The sequence below is a fragment of the Marmota marmota genome, unplaced genomic scaffold (assembly GCF_001458135.2).
Source record: "Marmota marmota marmota unplaced genomic scaffold, marMar, whole genome shotgun sequence".
Lineage (NCBI taxonomy): Eukaryota > Metazoa > Chordata > Mammalia > Rodentia > Sciuridae > Marmota > Marmota marmota.
In genome coordinates, this window is record NW_026000242.1 from 15,441,059 (window position 1) to 15,459,223 (window position 18,165).

General features: G+C 35.2%; 1 protein-coding gene across 1 annotated transcript in view; it reads right to left on the bottom strand.

Annotated features, from left to right (window-relative positions):
• Atm (ATM serine/threonine kinase) overlaps positions 1-18,165 on the bottom strand; it is a 149,532-nt gene that overhangs the window by 125,680 nt on the left and 5,687 nt on the right. Inside the window, exons 5-7 of the mRNA XM_048795615.1 lie at positions 17,395-17,559; positions 2,290-2,455; positions 154-392 (exon numbers count right to left, since the gene is read on the bottom strand). Coding sequence (XP_048651572.1) covers positions 154-392; positions 2,290-2,455; positions 17,395-17,559 — 570 coding nt within the window. The remainder of the gene's footprint in view (positions 1-153; positions 393-2,289; positions 2,456-17,394; positions 17,560-18,165) is intronic.

The following is an 18,165-nucleotide window of genomic DNA, read 5'->3' on the forward strand; positions in this document are numbered from 1 at the left end:
AAAAATGTATCTGACATTCTAAAGGTTAATCACATTATCAAGCAGAGAAATCCAGAGGAAGATCAAATCCTCCTACAGAATACTGATGTCATACTTAAGCCTCTATGTTTTAATGAGGAAATAAATTCAAAACAGTAAAAATTGCCTTTATACCTTTTTCCTGGATTTTGGCTCCTTTTGGATGATGGATATAAATTTGCAGTTGAAATAATTCAATAATTACTTCTTTTAAGGAATCATTAGATCTATGTTGAGTCCAAACATAAAGTAAGGTAGGCAGAATTTCATCTCCTAATTCACATACTTGAATTCGGAAGTTGACAGCCAAGGATTTGAGGAAGATAATAAGGGCTGCTAAGATATGACCAAGACCTGCAGAACTCTTTTCTTGTCTGTGTCAGAAAACAAAAAAATTCAACTTGGTAAAATGGGGGAAAAAACTACATATACTAAAAATAGTTATAAAGCTTCAAGTTAAAAAAAAATCTAATTCTAATTTTGAAACAATAGTTTTAGATTCAAAACTGATGAGAAAGCCAGGCACAGTGGCATGTACCTGTAGTTCCAGCTACTTGGGAGGCTGAGGTGAAATTATCAGTTGAGTCCACAAGTTTAAGACCAATATAACAAAACTCCATTAAAAAAAAAAAATCACAGAAGCATTACACAATACAATAACAAAAACTGGTTCTTATTCAGTGCTAAATGATCACTTCTGTTAGATCTCTCTGCTGCTGAAACTGCCTAAAATATACAAAGTGATCTGTAATAGTTACCATTTATAAAACATTTCACATTATAAACTGGATAATAGCATACAAATGTATATTAAAACTTCCAAAATATATGTTTACTTTATTCTCAATATACTACATCTATCACCAAAACGGAAAAGATAAAATTATTTGGAGGATATTTAACTTTCCTAGATTCATTATTCTAACAGGACAGATATCCCACTTAATATCATTTAATGTTCCACATACTGAGTTAAATTCAGTGAGTGTTCGCTCTGAGTCTTCAGGAATCTACTGATTTTGTTACAATGGGTCAATGCATTATTTAAAAGATAGTGTTTTACCTTCCCACCAACAAAGCATGAGAGTTTTCTTTTCTCAAAACCCCTGCCATAATTTTTTAATATTTTTGCATGTTTAAAAACAGCTCTTTTGCTGGGCGTGGTAGAGCACACCTTCAATCCCAGCAGCTCGGGAGACTGAGGCAGGAGCATCGGGAGTTCAAAGCAAGCCTCAGTAATAGGGAAGCCCTATGCAACTCAGTGAGACCCTGTCTCTAAACAAAATACAAAACTGGGCTGCGGATGTGGCTCAGTGGTTGAGTGCCCCTGAGTTCAATCCCCCATATCCAAAAAAAATAATAGAATAAAAAAATAAAAATAGGTCTTCTAAAGGAGATGAAATGTTCTCTTGCAGTGGTTTTGACTTGCATTTTCCCAAGAGCTGATGAGGCTGAGCATCTCTCATTAATATGCTGGCCTCTGAATTTCTTCTTTTGATTATTCAATTCAAATCCTTTGCCCAGTTTTTTGTATTTTTGTTGAGTTTTTAAGTGTTTTTTATATTCTAGATATTAATCCTTTGTCAAATGAAAAGTTTGCAAAAAAAAAAAAGTTTTTCCTTTCTATTATGAGAGTAGGAAAGATGGTAGAATGAGATGGACATCATTACCCTAGGTACACGTATGACTGTACGATATACAACCAGACAATTGAAACGTTGCTTTCCATTTCTGTACAATGAATTGAAATGCATTTTGCTGTCATATACAATTAAGTTAAACAGATAAAAAATAAATACATAATTTTTTTAAAAAAGGTTTTCCCTTTCTTTAGGTTGTCTCTTCATATTGTTGATTGTTGGACAGAGTCTTCTTAGTTAACATAGCCCTCTTTTGTCTATTTCCGCTTTTGGGATGTACTCAAAAAATTGTAAAACTGTTTGCTTTACCAATGTTTCCCTTTGATCCACTCTGAGTTTATTTTTGAACAGGTAGAAAATGAATCTAGTTTCTTACATGTACCGAAATATCACACAGTAACCTAAGAATACGTATGAGTAAAAAAAAATTTAATGTATAAGGAAATGGAAATGTTAACTACCCAGATTTGATCATTATATACTGCATATATGTATTAAATTATCACATTATACTCCACAAATTTATAGAATCAAAATAATCATTTTTAAAAGGCAGTAGTTTTATTTACTATATTTAAAATAAGACACACACACAAATTTAAAAAGCCAACACAAAAAGAAATTAAATTACCTTGCATACTGAACAGCCTTGGAGAAAGAATCTAAAAATTTAGAATTTAATCCATCAGTTTGTGAACAGCATCCTTTGGTAACAGCATGAATTATTCTAGCCACTAAAACTCTATTAATTTCTTGGGAAGGTTTGAGGTACAGCCTGAAGTACACAGAGAATAATTCTAAAACAAAAACAAAACACATTATTTATTTATTTATACACACACACACACACACACACACACATGAATGATACTACCATTATTATTTTTATTTTTCAATACTGAGGATCAAACCTAGGGGTGCTTTATCACTGTGCTACACATCTCTAGTCCTTTTTATTTTTTATTGACAGGGTCTCACTAAGTTGTTGAGGTTAGACTCAAACTGGAGATTCTCCTGCCTCACCTTCCTGAGTCACTGGGATTGCAAGTACACCACCACACCTGGAACCGATTATTTCCAAAAAAAAAAACCAAAGCAAATATGTTAAATGTCACAATTCAATAGAAATATCTCATAATCTAACATAAGGAAAACAATTAAAAATTGTTCTAATTTATATTCAACAGTCTAAAAGTATTCAATCAATATTTAGTGTAAAAGCACTAGTTTAAGAGACAGACTTCAGATAAGTTACCTAACTTCTCTAAGCCCATGTTCCTTGATCTATGCATAAAGCACATTTGACAAAGTACACACTCCACAGTTTTGGTTTTATATTAATGCTGTTTGATTAATAATATATGCAAATAATTCATGAACTATGAAGGTTTATATTTTAATCTATTTATAACCTATTAAACAACATGGCATTTTCATGGATGCTGACAAATGACATGAGATTCTTTTTGGAAGGAGGAGAATTAACTGGGCACAAGGCATTCTTGATCAAAGAAAAAAGAGTTTATGCCTCACAAAATGAAAGCAATCTTTTTCTTTCTGCTTCAGATTCCCAGTCCCAAAAACAACATGAAGAGGAACATTTGACACAAGTGAAAACAGTAGGCTGAGAGAAATCCTGGCCTTTTATAAATGATTGGCCTGCAAGAAAATCTGTCGTTTTCTGAGAAACCCAATAAATATCTTTTATTGGGTTGCAGTGTTGGCTTTTCCTTTTTCACACACTCATACATTCCTGGTGGGACTGCAAATTGGTGCAGCCAATATGGAAAGCAGTATAGAGATTCCTTGGAAAACAGGGAATGCAACCACCATGGGACCCAGCTATCCCACTCCTTGGTCTATACACAAAGGACTTAAAAACAGCATACAATAGGGACACAGCCACATCAATGTTTATAGTAGCACAATTCACAATAGCTAAACTGTGGAACCAAACTAAATGCCCTTCAGTAGATGAATGGATAAAGAAAATGTGGTGTATAGAAAAACAATGGAATATTATCAGCAATAAAAGAGAATAAAATCATGGCATTTGCAGGTAAATGGATGGAGCTGGAGAAGACAATGTTAAATGAAGTTAGCCAATCCCATAAAACCAAATGCCGAATGTTTTCTCTAATATAAGGGGGGCTAATTCATAGTGGGGTTGAGAGGGGGAGCATGGGAGGAATGGAGGAACTTTAGATGGGGCAAAGTGGAGGGAGGGGAAGGGAGGGGGGATGGGGTTAGGAAAGATGGTAGAATGAGATGGACATCATTACCCTAAGTACATGTATGAAGATAGGAATGGTGTGAATATACTTTGTATACAGAGATATGAATAATTGTGCTCTGTGTGTCATATGAATTGTAATGCAGTCTGCTATCATATATAACAAATTAGAATAAAAAAGAAAAAAAAAGTTGCCAAAACCAGGCGCAGTGACATAAGCTTGTAATCCCAGCAACTCGGGAGGCTGAGGCAGGAGGATCTTGAGATCAAAGCCAGCCTCAACAAAAGCAATGTGCTAAGCAACTCAATGAGACCCTGTCTCTAAATAAAATACAAAAAATAATAATAATAAAATAGGGTCTAGGATGTGGCTCAGTGGTAAGTGCCGTTGGGTTCAATCCCAGGTACCCAAAAACAAAACAAAAGTTGCCGAATCATCACTGATCCAGAAGCTGCACTGAGCTCGCTGGTGCTTAAAAAGCATCTCTATGCCTCTAGTGGCCTAGGACAGCTGAGGCAGGAGCCCTGTTTGGGACAAGCATGCAGGCATTGTGATTGACAGACACAGACACACAGAAAAAAACAAACATGACCACAATATCCCAAAAAGCATATATACTCTACTTAGGCTGGGCCTGAAGGAACCTGAGTAAAACAGGTGGGGTGTGGACCTTACCCAGGGGGGATTCAACTGGAAGACAAAGGTGAGTCCCACTCACTTCTCCTTTGTGTCTGGCAGCACTCATGTGACCAGCTAAAGCTGGGCAGAAGTCTGAGCAATTGAGTGTGAACACACTCATGGACTAACCCTGAGATGACTGTGCTTGTGAGCAGCAGTGAGTGGAGGACTGGCTCCCCCTGCTCCAGATTGATTTCTAAGAAGGCTTCTGAGAACCAGACCAGCATAAGAGGCCAGCTACTGTCTAGCCCTAGGGGCAGGGTGATCTACTCTCTCCAAGGCAGGCACTGTCTAAGAAAGCCCCTGAGGCCTGATTAGATAATAGCCCTACCTTTGGCAACTCCCTTCTCAGAACTCCACAGAAGCTTTTACATTGGGAGTACACCAAACTGGTCCAAAAGGACAAAATATCAACTGACAGTTTGTCCTAACCCATCCCACTTCATACAGGTGAGAAAGGAAGCTGGAGTCTTATATCAAATGGCCTCCATCTTAGAGTGGTCCAACTGGCAACTCAGAGAGCAATACAAAAACAGGAAGGGGTTAATACTCTCACTCCCTGCTTTGTTAGTACATAACTCAGGAAGAATTGGAAAAAAAAAAAAAAATGTTGGACAGAGACCTCCCAATCTGGTCAACTATTTTGACTACTTCAGGGGAGATGGTTCCTTCATTCTTAAGATTTGGGGTTTTTTAAATTCTTATTTTGAAATCTTATACTCCAATAAAATAGAAGACATTAAAGGCATCGACAAATTTCTTAAGTCATACGATTTGCCCAGATTGACTCAGGAAGATATACACAATTTAAACAGATGAATATCAAGTGAGGAAATAGAAAAAATCATCAAAAGCTTACCAACCAAGAAAAGCCCAGGACAGGATGGATACACAGTCGAGTTCTACCTTTAAAGAAGAACTAATACCAATACTCTTCAATTTATTTCAGGAAATAGAAAAAGAGGCAGCACTTCCAACTCATTCTATGAGGCCAATAACATCCTGATTCCAAAAATAGGCAAAGACACATCAACGAAAGAAAACTTCAGACCAATATATCTAATGAACATAGATGCAAAAATTCTCAATAAAATTCTGGTAAATTGAATACAAAAACACATCAAAAAGATTGTGCACCATGATCAAGTGGAATTCATCCCAGGGATGCAAGGTTGGCTGAACATATGGAAATCAATAAATGTAATTCATCACATCAATAGACTTAAAGATAAGAATCATATGATCATCTCAATAGATGCAGAAAAAGCATTTGATAAAATACAGTACCCCTTTATGTTACAAACACTAGAAAAACTAGGGGTAACAGGAACGTATCTCAACATTGTAAAGGCTATCTACGCTTAGCCTCAGGCCAACATAATTCTAAATGGAGAAAAATTGAAGGCATTCCCTCTAAAAACTGGAACAAGACAGGGATGCCCTCTTCCACCAATTCTATTCAACATAGTTCTTGAAACACTGGCCAGAGCAATTAGACAGATGAAAGAAATCAAAGGGATATGTATAGGAAAAGAAGAACATAAATTAGCACTATTTGCTGGCAATATGATTCTATACCTAGAAGACCCAAAAAACCCCATGAGAAAACTGCTACAACTAGTAAATAAATTCAGCAAAGTAGGAGGATATAAAATCAACACCCATAAATCAAAGGCATTTCTGTATGTCAGTGACAAAGCCTCTGAGAAGGAAATGAGGAAAACTACCCCATTCACAATAACCTCAAAAAAAATAAGATACTTGGGAATCAACTTAATGAAAAAGGTGAAAGATCTATTCAATGAAAACTACAGAACCCTAAAGAAAAAAATCAAAGAAGACCTTAGAAGATGAAAAGATCTACCTTGCTCCTGGATAGGCAGAATTAATATTATCATACTAATGACCATACTACCAAAAGCACTACACAGATTTAATGCAATTCTGATCAAAATTCCAATGTCATTCCTCATAGAAATAGAAAAAGCAATCATAAACTTCATCTGGAAAAAGAAGAGACCCAGAATAGTTAAACAATCCTTAGCAGGAAGAGTAAAGCAGGTGGCATCACTATCCCAGACCTTAAACTATACTACAAAGGAATAGCAATAGTTTAAGCATGGTATTGGCACCAAAACAGACTGGTAGACCAATGGTACAGAATAGAGGACACAGAGACTAACCCACAAAATTACAACTATCTTATATTAGACAAAGGTGCCAAAAACATGCACTGGAGAAAAGATAGCCTCTTCAACAAATGGTGCTGGGAAACTTGGAAATCCATATGCAACAAAATGAAATAAAACCCATCTCTCTCACCATACACAAAACTTAACTCAAAATGGGTAAAGCACCTAGGAATTAAACCAGAGACTCTGCATCTAATAGAAGAAAAAGTAGGCTCTAATCTTCATCATGTGGGATTAGGCCCCAACTTCCTTAATAAGACTCTGATACGGCAAGAATTAAAACCAAGAATCAATAAATGGGATGGATTCAAACTAAAAAGTTTCTTCTCAACAAAAGAAACAATCTGTGAGGTGAAAGAGAGCCTACATCCTGGGAGCAAATTTTTACCCCTCACACATCAGATACAGCACTAATCAATAGGGTAGATAAAGAACTCAAAAAACTAAGCACCGAAAAAACTAATAACCCAATCAACAAATGGGCCAAGGACCTGAACAGACACTGCTCATAAGAGAATATACAATCAAATCAACAAATATATGAAAACACACTCATCATGTCTAGCAATCAGAGAAATGCAAATCAAAACTACTCTAAGATATCATCTCACTCTAATCAGAATGGCAGCTATTATGAAGACAAACAACAATTAGTGTTGGTGAGGATGTGGGGAAAAAGGTACACTCATACATTGCTGGTGGGACTGCAAATTGGTGCAGCCAATTTGGAAAGCAGTGTGAAGATTCCTTGTAAAACTGGGAATGGAACCACCATTTCACACAGGTATCCCTCTCCTCGGACTATACCCAAAGGACTTAAAAACAACACACTATAGTGACACAGCCATATCAATGTTTATAGCAGCACAATTCACAATAGCTAAACTGTGGAGCCAACCTAGATGTCCTTCAGTGGATGAATGGATGAAAAAAAAATGTGGCATATATACACAATGGAATTTTATACAGCAATAAAATAGAATAAAATCATGGCATTTTCAGGTAAATAGATGAAGTTAGAAAAGATAATGCTCAGTGAAGTTAGCCAATCCCCAAAAAGCAAATGCCGAATGTTTTCTCTGATATAAGGAGGCTGACTCATAGTGGGGTAAAGAGGGGGAACATGGGACGAGTAGATGAATTCTAGATAGGGATGAGGGGAGGGAGGGAAAGAGAGGAGGTAGGGGATTAGCAAGGATGGTGGAATGTGATGGACATCATTATCCAAAGAACATGTATGAAGACTTAAATTGGGTGTCAACCTACTTATATACAAACAGAGATATGAAAAATTGTGGTATGTATGTGTAATAAGAATTGTAATGCAAAAAAGAAAAAAAAAAACAAGTACATGTTTTGCCCTCTCTCCCAATACTTTGCTTCTATTTTTTCCTTCCTTCTGTATAAACATCACCTGCTACATCTCTTCTACATTCTCTCCATTCACTTTTTGAACTTTTAAACTGTCTTCTAACTTTCTAACACATTTTCTTTTCCTTAATAAACTGTATTTTTGAGAACTAATTGGCTTATATAAATCCTGTTCCCACCATTAATGCTAATACAGTCACTGCTGCTGTGCAAGATATAGTTGGCACCTACTCTTCAATTTAAAGCCAGATCTAGTTCAGGGTTATTATTTTTACTATTGACAACTGCTGAACCGACCATTCCTGAATACTGGTCTGAATTAATGTTGGAGATATTAGGAACTGGGTATTTACTTTAATGCTGTGTACTGTTTGCAAAGGTTGTTACTATTGTTTATTTCTCCTCCTTCTGTGAGGTCCTTTGAAACTACAGGGACAATAAATGTTCACAGTTTAGAGTCTACAGCTGAACAAAACATTCTCTGACCTTACTCCAATGCAAAGAAGTGGGGAGACAAAAGCCCCAAACCAACAACAAGGACACAAAAAGTACAATCAAAGAGGGAACTCAGGTCCCACCCCTTGGGCATGTACTCATACATCAAAAACAGAGAAGTCCCAGAACAAATAAGATAATTACACACAAAAAGACACACACAAAAGGAGGGAGTAGGAAATCCATCTCACTTGATGTTCAAGTCCAAGATCTCAAGGCAAACAACACCCCACCTCCCAAAATCCACAATCAGCCAATAAAGGATCCCATGGATAGTGAGGTGGATGAAAGCCCAGAAAAAGAGTATAAAAAACTGATTATTAAAATGTTCAATTAACTATAAGAAAATCTAAAGAAGGAATTAAAAAAGCAATGACAGGAGATTAAAAGACCATTTTAATAAAGAAATAGTAATAGTGAGGAGACCAGCGGCTCAGGAGGCTGAGGCAAGAGGATGACAAGTTCAAAGCCAGCTTCAATGACTAAGTAGGCCCTAAGCAATTCAGCAAGACCCTGTCTCAACATAAAATATAAAAAAAGGTTGAAGATGTGGCTCAGTGGTTGAGCACACCTAGGTTCAATTCCCGGTACAAAAAAAAAAAATAGAAGAAACCAATGACTCCTAGAAAAGAAAGACAGACACAACCAATCAAATTAAAAATTCACTTGAAGGCATCAGTAACAAATAAGAATGCATTGATTAAAAAAAACCTCAGCCCTAGAAGACAGAACTTCAGGTTTGGAACAGGCTATATGATCTTAAGTACACAGAAGGCAGTAAAGGGAAAAAATTATGGCACATGATCAGAATATACAAGAACTCTGCAAGAACATTAAATGACCAAACCTAAGAATTATTGGGATAGAAGAGAACATGGAGATACAAACTAAAGGTATAAAGAACATTTATATCGTAATGTTCACAGAATCAATGCAATAAAAAGTTGGTTCTTTGAAAAGATTTTGTTTAGCCAAACTAAAAAAAAGAACAAAAGATACGCAGACAAAAGAAACAGTGAGAAGATACAAATCACTATGATCAGAGATGAAAAGAAGATACACCACAGACCATTCTGAAATCCAGAGGATTATCAGAACATTTTTAGAAAATTTATACTCCTAGTTTATTAACTTAAAAATCTTGAAGACAATGATAAATTTCTAGATGCATACAACCTGCACAAATTCAATCAGGAAGATACAGAAAATCTAAACAAACCAATATCAAGTAACAAAATTGAAACAGCAATTAAAGCCTTCCAAAAAAGAAACGTCCAAGACCTGACAGATTCTCAGCTGCGTTCTACCAAACTATTATAGAAGAACCACCACTAATTTTTCTCAAATTATTCCTTGAAACTGAAAAGGAGGGAACACTCCCAAATAAATTTTATGAAATGGGTATAACCATGATTCCAAAGCTGACAAAGACATATCAAGGAAAGAAAACTATGGACCAATACCCCTGATGAATACAGATGCAAAAATCCTTAATAAAATTAGCAAATGCATTAAAAAAAAAACACATCAAAAAGGGGGGAAAAAGATAATACATCATGATCAAGTAGTTTCATTCCAGGGATACAAGGTTGGTTCAACATAATAATGTAATTCATCACTTAATGAATTAAGACAAAAATCACATGATCATCTCAATAGATGCAGAAAAGGTCTTTTGATAAAATCCAGCAACCATTCATATAAAATACATTGGAGAAGCTAGGGAGGGATAAAAGGAACTTTACCTCAACACTGTAAAGGTCATCTATGACAAACCCAAATCCAACATCATACTAAATGAGAAAAACTAAGAACATTTCCTCTAAGATCAGGAACAAGACAAGACTGTCCATTCTCACCACTCTTATTCAATACAGTCCTTGAAACATTAGCCAAAGTGATGAGGCAAGAAAAAGAAATCAAAGGCATACAAATAGAAAAGAAGTTGTTAAACTATCTCTGTTAGCCAATGATATGATCCTATATCTAGAAAACCCCAAAACAGTCTACCAGAGCCTTTAAATGAATTTAGCAAAGTAGCAGGATACAAGATCAACACCCATAAATCAATAGCCTAACTATACTCCAACAGTGATTCAGCTAAGGAAGAAATCAGAAAAACCATCCCCTTCACAAACAAACAAATACTTAGGAATTAATCTAACTAAGGAGGTATATGTGATCCACAGTGAAAATTATAAAACATTGAAGAAGGAAAACAAACTGAAAACGACCTTAGAAGATGGAAAGACATCCCATATTCTCAAACAGGCAGCATCAATATTGTCAAAATAGCCATACTACCAAAAGCAACATACAGATTCAACACAATCTCCATCAAAATATCAACAATATATGTGTGTGTGTGTGTGTGTATAAATATGTGTGTGTGTATGAATGACATTCCTCACAGAATTAAGAAAAACAATTCTTAAATTCATTTGGAAGAATAAGACACTCAGGATAGGCAAAACAATACTAAGCAAGAAAAGTAAAGTGAAGCAGGAGACATCACAACACCTGAACTGATATACTACACAGCTGTAATAACTAAAACAGCATGGTATTGGCACCAAATAGACATGAGGACCAATGGAACAGAATAGAGGACACAGAGACAAACCCACATACCTACAGCTGTCTGATATTCAACAAAAATAATGCTGGGAATACTGGATGAACCATATGTAGAAAAATTAAACTAGACCCCTGTATCTCACCCTGAACAAACACTCAAATTGAAATGAATCAAAGATTTAGGAATTAGACCAAAAATCTGACAACTGCTACAAGAAAACACAGGGTCAACACTCCATCATGTAAGTGCGGGCACCAACTTCCTTAACAAGACCCATAAAGTGCAAGAAATAAAACCAAAAATCAGTAAGTGGGATGCCATCAAACTACAAAACTTCTGCACAACAGAGAAAACGATCAAGAGTGTGAAGTGAGAGCTTAGAGAATGGGAGAAAATCTTGGCCAGCTACACTTCCACTAGAGGATTAATATTCAGAATATATAAAGAACTCAAAGCTTAACACCAAAAAACTCCAAATAACCCAATGAATAAATGGACAAGGAACTAAAACAGAAACTTCTCAAAAAAAGAAACAAATGGCCAACAAATATATTTAAAAAAAATACTCAACATCTCTAGCAATCAAGGAAATGAAAACCAAAACTACATTAATATTTCACCTCACTCCAATGATCAAAAATATAAATAACAAATGCTGGTGAGGTTGTGGGGAAAAAGGTACACTTGTACATTGTTGGTGGGACTGCAGCCTAGTACAACCACTCTGGAAAGAAGTATGGAGGTTCTTCAAAAAACTAGGGGTGGAACCAGCTTATGACCCAGCTATCCCACTCCTTGGTATTTTCCCAAAAGATTTAAACTCAGCATACTATAGCGATACAGCCAACTAAATGTTTATAGCAGTACAATTCACTATAGCTAAATTATGGAATCAACCCAGATGCCCATCAATAAATGAACAGATTAAGAAACTGGGGTATATCTCTACAATGGAATTCTACTCAGCCATAATAAAGAATGAAACTATGGCATCTGCCAGTAAATGGATGGAAATGAAGAATATCATGCTAAGTGAAATAAGCCAAACTCAGAAACTCAAAGGTCAAATATTAAGATAGAGTGAAATAAAGGAAAGGAAGAGGGAAGGATAGGATAAGATAAAGAACCAATCAAATAAAAATTAATAGCTGAGTAAAAGAAAGTCTAGTAGAGTAGACGAAGGAGAATGGGAGAGGGGAGGAAAGAGAGGTGGGAAAAGGCGGAGGAAAAAGCAGGGAATCATGCTGAAATCAATATCCCAATGGTGTATATCGTGGGAACTGAAGGTTGGCTAAATATTTGAAAAATCCATCATTTTAAGTCATCAGACTAACAACAATAACAACAAAAACAAAAACCTTAGATAATCATATCAATAAATACTTTTCCTTGTTTTTTAAAAAACTGAACATCCATTCATAATTTTAAAAAATACTAGCAGTAACAATGAATAGAAAGAACTATCCTCAACCTGTATTGATAGCTAATAGCTTGCTTATTGGTCTAACCCAGAATGGTTTCCCTAAGATCAGAGGAAGGCAAATTTGTCTATTCTTATTGCTGTTATTCAATATCATGCTGGTGGTAAAGCTATTAAACAAAAACTTTGGGGACAAAACAAAGGGGAAGAGTTTCATAACACTAGGCTATAGATTTGGCAATGATTTCTCTGATAGAACAAAAGAAAAAATAAATTGGGCTTCATCTCATTAAAAAGTTTTTGTGCATCAAAAGACACTATCAACAATGAAAAAGCAACCCCTGGAACAAGAGAAAATATTTGCAAACTATACATCTGGTAAGAAATTAATATCTATAATATATTTTTTAAAACTCCTACAACAAAAACAAACCTGACAAAAAATAAGCAAAGGATAGGAAATGTTGATAATGGAAGAGACTAAGAACTAGGGTTGTGGGGAATATATGAGAGATCTATAAATTCTCAACTTTGCTATGAACCTAAAATTACTAAAAAATAAATAAATAAAAATAATAAAAAAGGACAAAGAACTTAAATATTTCTCTATAAGAATACAAACTGACAATAAACATGAAAAGTTCAACATCACTAGTCATTAAGAAAATGCAAATGAAACACCATTTTACTTTATCATTCAAAAAACAGAGAAAATAAGTGGTGAAAATGTGAAGAAATTTAAACCCTTGTCCATGTAAAATGGAGCAGCCTCTGGGGAAAACATATCTTGGTTCCTCAAAAATTAAATATAGAATTATCATATCAGCAATTTCACTTCTGAATATAAATCTGAAAAAATGAAAGCAGGAAACTCAAGAGATATTTGTACACAGCAGTATTCTTCATAATAACCAAAAAGTAGAAACCTAAGTGTCCATCAATGAATAAGCAAAATGTGACATTTTGTTCAGAATATTGTTGAGTCTTAAAAGTGAAGGAAAGTCTGATCTGCTGCTACAAGATGGATGAGCATCAATGACATTTGGTAAGTGTCATAAGCCAATTGCAAAGGACAAATACTGCTTTTGCCTGCTTTGTTCAAGTTGCTATTAACTATCTATCATATATTGGCTTATAAACAACAGAAATTTATTTCTCACATTTCTGGGGAATGGAAGTGTGAAATCAGGGTGCAGGTATGGTCCACTTCTGGTAATCCTCTTTTGCATTGCAAACTGCTGACTTCTACCTGTATTCTCATATGGCAGAAAGAGAGAAAGCTAGCTGTCTGGTCTCATGACCTAACGACTTCACAAATGCCACAATTCCAAATATCCTCACATTAGGGAATTACACTTTAACACAAATTTTGTGGTAACACAAGCATCTAGTCCATAACAATGAATAATCTAGAACTTCAAATTCAAAGTTGAATAGTATTAAGAATTGTAATGCAAAATAAATAAATAAATAAAAACATTTTAAAAAACAAGTTGAATAGTAGCTGTCAGGAGCCAGTGGGAATAGCAAATAGAGAATTACTATTCGATGGTGTTAAGAGTTCATCTCCTGTTTCTATAATGAAACACCTGAAGCCAAATAACTTTATAAAAAGAGGTTTATTGAGCTCACAGTTCTGGAGGTTGGGGTCTGATGATGGTCTCAAGGCAGATGGAACCTCAATGGTGGGAATGCATGTGAGAGGGGGTTGGGTCGGGGAAGAGCTAACATATAGTCAGAGGAAGCCAGAGATTCAGGGGTCAAGCTCAGGCTTTTAATAACCCCTTGTGTTTTCAGGAGCTAAATGAAGATCCCAGGAACTATGTTAAATCCCTCCCAAGGGCATGCCTCCCATAATCTAATACTAGACTTTAGTTCTACACAGCCATATTAAGAACCAAGTCTCCAACACATGAACCATGGTGTGGATGAACTCAACCCATATCCAAACCATAGCAAATGAATAGAGAAAAAAAGTTCTGGAGATAGAAGGGATAGTTACACAACAATGTTAGGAATTTTTTTGTGTGTGTATGTGTGTGTGTGTGGTGTTACTGGGGCCCCAACCCTGGTTATACAACAATGTGAATGTGCTTAATGCTACTGAACTATATGTTTAAAAATGGTTAAAAATCATAAATTTTCTTAAACTTATTTCACCATGGGGTGGAAAATACTGATGATTCTAGCCAGATTAGAAAAAAATAAAAGCCACATGGTTCAGAAAGAAGAAAAAAATTACTACTTGCAGGTGTCATGATTATCTACGCAGAAAAATCACACACACACACACACACACACAAAAAGCCTTACAAGTAACAGAAGATTTTAACAAAGTGCTGGGATACAGTGGCCCACACCTGTGATCCCAGTGGCTCAGGAGGCTGACACGGATGGATCTCAAGTTCAAAGCCAGCCTCAGCAACAGCGAGGCACCAAGCAACTCAGTGAGACTCTGTCTCTAAATAAAATATAAAATAGGGCTGGGAATGTGGTTCAGTGGCTGAATGCTCCCAAGTTCAATCCCCAATACCCAAAAAATAAATAAATAAAAATTTAAAATTTTTTTTAAAAAGATACAAAAATCAATTGTACATCAGTATAATAGCACTGAATGACTTGGAAAATGAAACTTCAAAAACAGTGCAATTTAACTATCAAGAATATGAGCCACAATAAGTGTCAGTGAGAATGTAGGGAAAAAGGTACACTCAGACACTGCTGGTGGGACTGCAAATTGGTGCAACCACTATGGAATGCAGTATGGAGATTACTCAAAAAACTTAGAATGGAACCACCATTTTACTCAGCTATCCCAGTCCTTAGTTTATACCCAAAGAACTTAAAATCTGCAAACTACAGTGACACAGCCACATCAATGTTTCTAGCAGCTCAATTCACAATAGCTAAACTATGGAACCAACCTAGATGCCATTCAACAGATAAATGGGTAAAGAAAATGTGATACATACACACAGTAGAGTATTACTCAGCCTTAAAAAAATGAAAGTATGGCATTTGCAGGTAAATGAAGCTGGAAAATATCATGCTAACTGAAATAAGCCAAACCCTCAAATCCAAAGGCTGAATTATGATTATACTACCAATGTGAGTCTGCACTATGTTCAGCCAGAGAAGAAGTTTTGCTCCATTTGTGTACAATGTGTCTAAATGCATTCTACTGTCATGTATAACTAATCACAACAAATTTTAAAAAATTTTTTTTAATTTATTAACCAATTAATTTAAAAAACAGTGCAATTTACAAACTACTGCAGTATACAAATCTAACAAAACATGTATAAAATCTGTCTGGTGACAGTAATAGGACACTAATGAAAAATATCAAAAGACCTAAATAAATGGAGATATCATATTCATGGATTGAGTGACTCCACATTGTTAAGATGGCTACACATTCTTAATTGTTCAATAAACAAAATATCTATGAAAATTTCAGCATGATATTTTGTAGAAATCAATAAGCTAATTCCAAAATTTATATGGAGATGACGGCTCAGTCTTAGGGTATGTTCTCATCTCATTCTAAATTCTCCCCATAAAAAAATATCATAACCATGGCTTAAATTACTACTTCTACCAAACACATTTCGAGCATAGACTTCACTTTTTGAACAGTCCTCAATCAAGAAGCAAGCCTGAGAAAAGGGAAAATAAGACTGATAATAAGAAGTAACACTAGTTTTTTAAAGAACAAAAAGCAGGTTAGACAACAAATGATATGGAAGAATCATACCAAAGAGACTGAGGGAAGGACTGCCTTGTTACAGTATAATCAGTCGTAAGCAATAATCTAAAGTTCCCAAATATACAAAATATGATTAGACCACTCTGGTGAGACATTTGGCTGAGAATGGTAGGTATCATTGGCTTACTTGAGTCCATTGTTTGATGGAACAGCAACAGCTGTTTACAGCAACAGCCCAAATAACTCACAAGAAATTACTGCAACTATTGAGAATTCCTTAATTCATTTGGAAAAGTAGAATAATGCAGAAGTGAGGGCACTACTTCATGGCTTTGTAGTTCATACACATCTCATTTTGAAATTATAAAATTAACAATAAATATAGGTAAATGTCTTTTAATTTAGTTAACAAAAATCAGCCTTAATATTTTTTAATGAAAAAGTCTAAAGTTTCTAAATTTTCAGAGCTAGTGGATTAGTAGACTTTAACATCTGGCTTAAAATCACCTCGATAATGGCAAATCCCACTTTAATCCGTTAAATTCTCTCAGAATTGTTCCACTTTTAAAATCAATGAACTGAAATATTTCAGATTCTGACCATAATTTCCTTTTTCCATGATCATTGAATACCTCTGATCAATAAACAAGAAACACAAGACTCTTGCCTAACACCCATTCTATCTATTTAGTAAATCACTGGATCTTGTATATTTCATTCTAATACACTGATTTCCATTATCTTACTAGGAACCTGTTAATTCCCTAATCCAATTGATACTTCTATATCTTGTCCTTTCCATAACATTAGTGGACTTAATACTTCAGAAAGTATGTAGTAAATGAAAATTAAGGACATTTTGTTTAAAATTAAAGAGCAAATATTACAGAATATACAAGATGGTAGAATCACATCAAAAGACTGATACTCAATTTCTTTCACTAAAGTACTATGAAAGTGTGAGGTCATTTGGGCAATACAGATACACTATGAATGCTTTTATTGGTGAAAGTCCTGTCATGAGGAAAAAAATCACAAATAGCAACCTTCAAAACATACCTAGCCACTGTTGCTGTGATATTTCACACCAGTATTTTCTCACTGAAAGAATGTCTTTGAGTAGTATGTTGCTACAATCAGCTCCATAAATAACACCACTGGATGAATCTTTCACTGTATCCATGATATAATTCAAGAGTTCATGACATTTTAGTCTGGGTGCTCCTATTTAAAAATAAAACAAAGAAACATATAAAAATATTTCTCTCATCAATAAACTGGCAGCAACATTAGATTCTTCTCTAGCACATACTGTATCTGTATAGTAAATCACTAGATTTAAAATCTTAAATTAAGAACACTTGTGCTGGATGTAATAGCACACACTTGTAATCCCAGTTACTTGAGAGGCTGAGGCAGGAGCAATCATAAATTCAAAGTCAGCCTCAGTACTTAGCAAGGCCCTAAGCACTGAGGGAGACCCTGTCTCTAAATAAAAAAAATAAATAAATAAAAAGGGCTGGGGATATGGCTCTGTGGTTAAATACAACTGGATTCAATCCCTGATACAAAAAAAAAAAAAAAAGGCATTGGAATGAAAAATACTTAAATAAAACAACATTTGGGAACATTAATCATCTCCTTTTCACAAGAACAAGGATTAAAAAATTAATGGCCCAAGGGCTGGGGTGGTAGCTCATGGTTGAAGTGATTGCCTTGCATGTGTGAAGGCACTGGGTTCGATCTTCAGCACCACATTGAAAAAAAATAAATAAAAGATATTGTGTCCATCTACAAAAAAAAAGCAAAATCAAAACAAAAAAAATCACC